General features: G+C 33.1%; 1 protein-coding gene across 1 annotated transcript; it reads left to right on the plus strand.

Annotated features, from left to right (window-relative positions):
* The first annotated feature begins 276 nt into the window (after window positions 1–276).
* Window positions 277–8,428, plus strand: LOC107194176 (eisosome protein sle1-like). The gene is made up of 4 exons (XM_015583789.1): window positions 277–288; window positions 2,428–2,522; window positions 5,392–5,778; window positions 8,212–8,428. Exons 1-4 carry the CDS (start codon window positions 277–279, stop codon window positions 8,426–8,428), a joined length of 711 nt encoding a protein of 236 aa, XP_015439275.1.
* Window positions 8,429–8,662: the final 234 nt, after the last annotated feature.

Genomic DNA, 8,662 nt, shown 5'->3' on the forward strand with positions numbered 1-8,662 from the left:
TTTTTTCCTGTCCACCATGTTTATGCAACCCCGACATCTTACCGAAAACCGGAGACACGTCACGCTCGACGGTGAATGAAAATTGGCGCGTTGGAAATTTTCAAAGTCGTCGTTCGGTACGGTGAACTCGCGTACTTAGATCGCCGCGAGGTTGAGGCGGTGGTCGGGCCCATGGGCGGGCCCAGCCGCTCCCGATGGGGACCTATATAAGTTGACTCGCGGCCGGTGTAACGCGATCCTATAATACAATCGCGTTTGCCTCATCAGCAACCAGACATGCGTCTTCCCGTGAGTACTCCTCGATTTTCCTCTTTCGCCGATAGTGTCGCGTCGACGGGTCCTGGGGGAGACTCAATTCGTTATTGGGTCCATTCATAAATAAATAGACTGTGAATTTTTATGTATTAATTTTACAAAATAATTCGTAAATGCAAGAGAAAGTTTCTTTCTTCTCTTAAGTACCGCGTTGGGTTCAGAATAATAAAAAAACTCGTTATATCTGATGAAAGTTTTGTTTTTGGTTGTATTTCACAGAGCCCTATAGGCTACAAATGCATGGGATCCGCAGTTTATTCGTCAAGTATTTTATTGTGAAAAGTTTTGACGCGTTCAAGACATGAAGTTCATCCTTTTAGACTGCAAAATGATCATTAGTGAATTTAGCATTTCAATTGTCTTTGAGATGAACTTTGTTATGACATGCGAGAATTTTTAGTGGACATCCAATTCAAAGAACAATTACATTAACGTATTGCCATTCGTGATTGAGTGGGGTACAAAAAGTTCTTTTATTTTGGGAAATATTTTTTGTTGGAAGCAGTGATTGTTTTATGTATTGTGTATTTTAATTAGTGAATTGTTACACAGAAGGTTTACACATCCAAGAAATACGTTTAAGTAAATACTGCGTGTGAAAATAGTGCTTTGGGAAAAGTAAAATTTTAGGAATTTTTGGGAATAAGTATATTCCATAGACTACTGAATGCGTCGCAGAATATGAATTAAGTAATTCCTATGAAAAGAACAGTGCGGAAACAATTTTAAAATAGGTACTAATAAAGATTTCAATAAGATTTCAATGATTTATGAAATGATCTAATACACTGAAATTACCAGTAATTAACTAGTAAATCGATCAAATAATACATCCTAATTAACCACGAATAATACATTTGTTTCTTCTAATAGAGATTCATAGATCATATAATAAATTGAACAGGTTAATTGAGTTTTCAATGGTCACATTTAGTATTTAATAATAATCGTTTTCATTTGTTATAGATGTTTATTATTTGTGTATAGTAATATTTCAATATTGAAAGGGCAAACACATTAATCATTACATATATCGTATTCACATACTCTGAGTTTATATGTCTAGATGCGTTATCGACAATGTGAATAAGTCAACGAACACGCAGTGTTATGCAGTCGAAATCAGTGCCGGTGATTTCAATGCAAGACAGACGGTATTGCTCAGTGATACGGAGACATTTCTTGCGGTTGAATAGAAGTGGCCTTTGAATTTTTTCCAACTGTTCAGATAATCCAAATCAATGCCTTCTTTTTATGATCATTTAATCATTCTGGAACAACGTTTACCGTACCGAAGGAATTGTTTCAATGATTATGGTCAACGTAGTGCGTGTTGCTTGTATAAATGGCCTCTGATTATACAATTAAAAAATCTACTAAAACCTTCACTAACAAATCAATGTCCAAGTGATAATAATAATTTAAATGATGATTAAGTAGGTTAACTATTTCAAAAACTATTAAACTCGTAATAATAATTATTCGCCACGATGTAATTTTGTACTATCTTTGGAAGTGTTTTGACAAGTAACAATTTATATATTCACGTAACGTATAAACATAGTATTATATGTATAGGTATAAAAATAACATATATTATATATTACATACCATATGATTTACTATTTCTTTTCATAATAATAGAAATACAGTTTAAATTAAATATATATTTTCGCATTTGTGCGTGATAAATATACTGTAAGATGCTGAAGATCAATGACAAATATAACTGAACGATTAGTTTCTTCTAATTTTCTTGGAAATTTACATTGAATTTGGTAAAACATAGTAAATTGCTATTGGTACACCTAATGTTTCAAATTGCTGTAATAATACATATTACACTAAACATCAACTGTTATATTTGACGTAATAAAGAATTCTAAAGTTTTTTAGGTATCTTACATTGTGTGGCTCACTATTCTTGGCAAAAATTTATTCTTTCCTTCTGTCAATCCGGTCACGTTTCTCTATTGTAAAAACCGGATATCTCTTAACGTAGAAGTGAATTTCAAACGCGCAATCTTAGCTGTCTACTATTTTCCATTGCGTACGAGGTTATTGGAAAGTGATTCGAGTTGCCAACTATTTTATGCAAACTTCTGTCACCAGGTACTGTCTCTCTTGTTTTGCGGTGGCCTTGCGTTCGCCCAACACAATCGGTACCCAGTGACCACACCGGTGCCCATTTTGAAGCAAATAAACAAGTAAGTACCGTTTTACTCTCACGCCGCGCCACTTCACGAACAGAATAATGTAACCCCTTTTCGTTGATTCTTCTTGCGGTCTACACAAAAATATATAATTTCATTTTGACATTAATAAAAATGTGTGTAACGAATTTCAGGAATCCAATTATCCTATGTTAATAAGATTTTTATTTATTTTACAGTTTCTTAATAGAAAAATGTGTACACTGGGTGTAACGAATTTTGGGAATCCAATTATCCTATGTTAATAAGATTTTATTTATTTTAGAGTTTCTTAATAGAAAAATGTTAAATTCTGAATAATTGTTTTTGTAATTTTAAAGAGCACGCGAATTCATCGATTTTTTTTCTCCATTTTCCGAAGAACGAAGCATCGAATAGAACAACTTCAGTTTGCGTTCTCGAAGTGTTTTTGCACTAAGAATCAGCTCGTAACTATTTTTACTATCAATATTGTACTATCATTGGTGACAGAGATGGGCAAAATTTTATCTGAATAAAGTCGAATAAAAGATCCTTTACTTTTATCCGTTATTTGAAACTTCGAATAACTCGATTTATCTTTATTTGAAATACTACGGATAAATAAATTTCTCGAAGTGTATTTATTCGAAAGTGGAAGATAATTTTTTTATTGGAAGAAAATTCCATGGTGTTTCGAATAAAGATAAATCGAGTTATTCGAAGTTTTAAATAACGGACAAAGATAAATTGTCTTTTATTTGAATCGTTATTTAAATAACTTTTTATCTAGACAATGCCCATCTCGGATTTGTAACACACCTAAATGTGATGAAGTAACAAGATGGAAAGATTAATGAAGGTTAATTAGGTTTTAATTTCTGGTGCAATGAAATTTTCACACTAGAATTTGCAACTCAACTTAATTTTTATTTTTCTAAGTTAGACACTCTAAACGTATGTTAAACTATTCATATCTGAATATGTAGTTTCCTGTAGATTGGCTAAATTTTATGAAATACGAAGACATATTTCTTATAGCACGATTATCATCAAAGGGGAAATTGTGAAAATTAGTTGGCCGTATAAGTGTTACCGCTACGTGGTGTAATTTATGCAGATAAACCGTTAAGCAATAGACGACTGCGAAAACCGCATTTAACCCTCAAAGTAGGCGTAGCGTCGAACTCTTTCGTAAACAGATTTGTTTGTCCGCAATATCAAGGCCAAATACATACTTTTCTACGATTCTGCAATAGAAAGACAAGTATTCCAATCGTTTGCTTTCTCGGGTTTTTATAATTTCTCTGTCAGCATTCGCGTGTGGCGTAAGATATGATATAAAGCATCGATAGGAATGTAGTATGTACAATCATTTTCTGACATAATTTCAGTGAAAACATAAATGTAAGGTAATTTACTGAATCATTTAATACCTTAAATATGTGTACTTGCATGTACTTCCGTGTTACAAGATTTCGATACACTATTTTCTGTACTTTACATTTCTTTTCAGCTTATATAAATTGAGCACTATTTGAAACAAATAAGAACAAATATTCCCATTCTCTTGCTTTGATAGAGATTAAGATTATCGATTATCTAAAAAGTGTAAAGCATTACGAGAGCTATGATATGGATCCTTATGTAAGCACTGCTTATGTAGTTTTAGTAAAAACTATAATAAATGTAGTCCCACATAAAAAAATACACTATTCATTATTAATCATCATTTTTCAATCAACTAAAAATGTTTCGAGAATGCAACTATTCGTAAAGAATCTAAATCCGAATATTTCTTGCTATTTGCAAATATTAAGTCGTTGTGGAACTTTATATTTTAATCGATTTCGAAGAATAATATTTATTAAGGTATGATCTTTTATGTTTCACAGTGAAATACAGATACATGTGCTCACATAATTATTATTAAAAACCTGAGGTCTGGAAAGTAAATTAGAAAATTTTGGAACTAATTTTTAGCAAATATTACTAAGTTTACTCGTTTTGTACAATATCCTTTTAGTTAAAAAATAATCTGTACCAAAACCGTAAAGTAGCGTTTTATGGAGTTTATCTTTGAGTCTGACACAATATTTTCAAGTTCAAATACATAGAAAGATTTTAACTGAACTTCATCTAAATCCATCGACTGTTTTAATTTACTCATAAATACTTTCAAGTAGTTACACGTGTAAAACAATAGTGCCAGGTAAAGAATATAAACAACGCTTTAACTTAATATGCAAAAGATAACTACTATTATTAATTTCTAAAAACTTTTCGAAAAACTGTAACCAAATGCCAAATCTTCCAATTAATAAAAGTGATATTTCGTATGGAAGGACCAAATATTCCAGTTGTACAAAATTATTCACTACTAGACCACCGATTTAATGGATTCATAGCCTTATGAAATATAATAAAGGAAAAAACTTTCATCAACGGCAACGAGCTTTCTATTTCATTCTGATCTCAATAAGATACTCAAGAGAAGAAAAAAATTCCAACATTTCATCCTGTCTTTAGAAACATCTTTATAAAATCTCACTTTGCATAAAAATCCGTAATAATAAAACATTGTCTAACATTAAATGCATTTGTGTATAATTTTTAGACTGGAAATCTTTATGAAAATTCAGATTTTTATAGATTACTTTTCGACACTGAAAGTGTGTTAGAGATTTGTTTCTCTTATTAATGGTTTTTGGAGTCCAAGGTAGAATAAACTTAATACCAATTGTCACGAAACATTTTACTGTATTGTCTTTTGCACACTCGCATTTGCGATAAATGCATAAAATCCGCCGTCTAATGATAAAAAATCAAAAAAGTATTATACAATAATTTTTTTCAAGTGAAATTTAAGTTCCATTAAAGCTTAACTAATGAATTTCTGAACTAGGCACAATGAAGACGGCAGCTATAGTTACGGTTACGAAGCAGCGGACGGTTCCTACAAGATCGAATCGAAATATCCGACTGGCGAGGTCTATGGGAAATACGGCTTCGTCGACGATACGGGGAGTGTCCGTGAGGTCGAATACGGGGCATCCAGACGCGGCTTCGAACCAGCTGGAGCTGGAATAAACGTGCCCCCGCCAACTTTGACCGGAAACAGTATCGCTAACCCCAATGAACCCGACGACGACGGACAATACAGAGAGGATCCATCCGTTTATTACACTGATCCTCGATTCACTAACGGAGAACGTTACGACCCGGTTCCTCGTCAGCCTTTGGCGCACAATCAACAACGACCAGTTCCAGCGCCGATTTACAATCCCCCCAGGTTAGTTGTAAATTACTATGTAAAATACTATCGCAATGATGGTACTGTCATTGAACATACGGTGATCCCTAGTACAAAAGCAGATTGAGATCATGCAATAATTGTCGAGAAAAATGTGTTTGAAAATCATTGACCGTTAGCCTACACACTATAAGTGATAAGTAAACGTGTCTGTACAGTTAATAACACGTGGACCGAAGGAATATGCTGTGTTTCTTGAGAGAGAAACTGTGAGGGAAAGATCTATATTATACACTGGGCGTCAAAATTAAGGGACCACTAAAATTTGCCTAAAATATGGGTCATTTTCAAATGACTGTATCTCCGCGAAAAATAGTTATAAAAAATATTGTATACGACCATTTTGTAGCCAGAAGTTTCTAGTTTATGAATCGGGAATTCAAAAATTATTTTCATGTAGTTTGTCCCTTTTTTTTTAAAGATGAAGCGCAGCAAGCGAATGTTAAAAATGCCGCTTGCTGCGCTTCATCATAAAAAAAAAGGGACAAACTACATGAAAATAATTTTTGAATTCCCGATTCATAAACTAGAAACTTCTGGCTACAAAATGGTCGTATACAATATTTTTTATAACTATTTTTCGCGGAGATACAGTCATTTGAAAATGACCCATATTTTAGGCAAATTTTAGTGGTCCCTTAATTTTGACGCCCAGTGTATATTCTTGCACTAGGAAACGTGTTCTGTTGCAGATAGATACTCATTGTAACAGCATCAACCATTAGTATTCCCATATTTTGCTTACAATTTATTAGTCATTACATATCTTTAACAGTAGAACTACCAGCATTGAATGTATACTACATTAAATTGTATAATACAATAATATACAGAATATATCAGACAATCTAGCATAATATACCATAAAATAATATCTGTAGTAAATTAAAATCCAACATAAATTCCGTCAGAAGCACCATTATAATTTCAGTAATGATAAAATAGTAAATCTGTAATCTGTCATTTTGACGGGTTTGGTAGTTCTAGTGATAATACACAAGCCTAGGGGATAACTTCAATGACGTTTCCTTTTTTGTTATAACGTATTGTTTAGAAAGAGTTTCCTATTTGTTCAGCATAAATATATATTTTTATTTCGTAGAGCTATCTGAATATTCTTATGCTTAATATTATGTATTATTGAATAACACTTAACTAAAGTGTCTGTTTTTTATTATATTTACTGTTTCTATGACGGCCCGTATGCAAAAGTATTTGATAATAATTATCAAAGACACATTTCTTAAAAGTAAGCTTCCTGTAAAAGAAATCCTTCTACCCTTTAATTACTTCATTTTTAATCCAATTTTGGTGTATTCGTATTCAAGAATTGTTTTCCAGTCTAAAAATCAATGCAGTCGCAATCTATATGTATACCGAGTATATTATTTACCATCTAAACTAGAAAAAGCTATGTGAAAGGATAGTTTTACCAGTATACACTCCTTTCGGAAAATAAATTAGCGCTCCCTCTAAACTGTTTGAATATAGAAAAAATGAGGAAAGTCATATTGCTATGAGACCAGACGTTCTTGTGTTTTTTTGTCATTTATTAAAAATTTATTTGCACCTTTTGCATTTATTGTAACAGCATATATATAAATACGATTGATCGTTAATTTACTTTCAGTGGCGACTGTACATATTGTAACTCAACAGAATAAATGGAAAAGACCTACACACTATGTCTGGTTTAAATGTATACAGGCTACTATTTTTCTAACTATTGAAAATCTTTTTTTTAATTGTCAATCACATAGATTTTATTAACAATATAATTTCTTTTAAGTGAAGCTATATATTTCTTTACTTCCATGTTTTTAAGAATTTCAAAGCGAATTCAACGTTGACACTTCTGTTAAAAGAATAATTTCCCCGATAACTGTGTAAACATTCCTAGCAAATATAAAGTACGCTCAGCATTTTTTACCCATACCATGTGATCCACGTGACAAGAAACAATGAAATTGCCACTAATATTCATACAGTTATCAAAGAAATTATTGTTCAAACAGAACTTTCAAATATGAACATAAATTAAAACTTTTAACATCACTATTCATAATATCTTAAAATAAAAAAATAATACATACTGTACATTAATGTAACAACTTGCTCCCTTAAATATTTCGTATATAGTCAAATTAAATTCAACACCCAGTACAGAAATGCTCGTTCAAAACTCTATCCTTCAAAATCGCCATGCCTCCGTTTCGCAAATCGCCGCAGACATTGTTAAGGGGACTGTCTCGACATCAAATACACGAGTTTACAATGAACCGCGTAAATGTCAAGTGAATCTCACTCGAAAGTGCAGGGGAACGTGACTTGCTCAATTCTCCGGCTACTCTTTAACTCGCGAGGGGATAAACAGCGAAATTAACAGACAGAATCCGTTTCTCTGTGTTCTAGGTATCCCCCTCAAGTGCAGTATCAGTCGAAGCCGCAATACCAACCGGAATATCGACCGCAATACCGATCGCAATATCAACAACCACAATACGCGAGCCAGCAACAGCGATCTGCATATCCAGCCGCTCCGATACAAAGCGGTCTTCAAGGTCGTCCAGCATCCAATGTTGATCCCAATGCCGGGTTAGCCTCTTACACGGTTAATTACAGGCGATAAATATCACACGAACGCGTCATCCCGTGTAAATACCTCGTTTGTTTAGGCCGATTTCCGGCAGACGTTACACACACTTTAGTTAGGGCCAATTTCTTCTGATTCGCTTGAATCTTCAGACTATTGCAAAAAAAGATGTTCAAGTTAATCTTCCGTGGTTGATGGAGGTGGCTTACTCAGTTTTCAAAATCGTTAGAAAATAAGAACGACTTTCTTAACAACATTTTCGAAAAACAG

Source organism: Dufourea novaeangliae, unplaced genomic scaffold (genome assembly GCF_001272555.1).
Source record: "Dufourea novaeangliae isolate 0120121106 unplaced genomic scaffold, ASM127255v1 scaffold3, whole genome shotgun sequence".
Taxonomy (NCBI): Eukaryota; Metazoa; Arthropoda; class Insecta; order Hymenoptera; family Halictidae; genus Dufourea; species Dufourea novaeangliae.

What these genes read in the sequence shown, in the direction of transcription:
- LOC107194176 (XM_015583789.1), top strand. An exon ending in ATTTTGAAGCAAATAAACAA is followed by an intron (nt 2,523 to 5,391) that starts GTAAGTACCGTT and finishes TTTCTGAACTAG; the next exon opens with GCACAATGAAGACGGCAGCT. An exon ending in CCGATTTACAATCCCCCCAG is followed by an intron (nt 5,779 to 8,211) that starts GTTAGTTGTAAA and finishes TCTGTGTTCTAG; the next exon opens with GTATCCCCCTCAAGTGCAGT.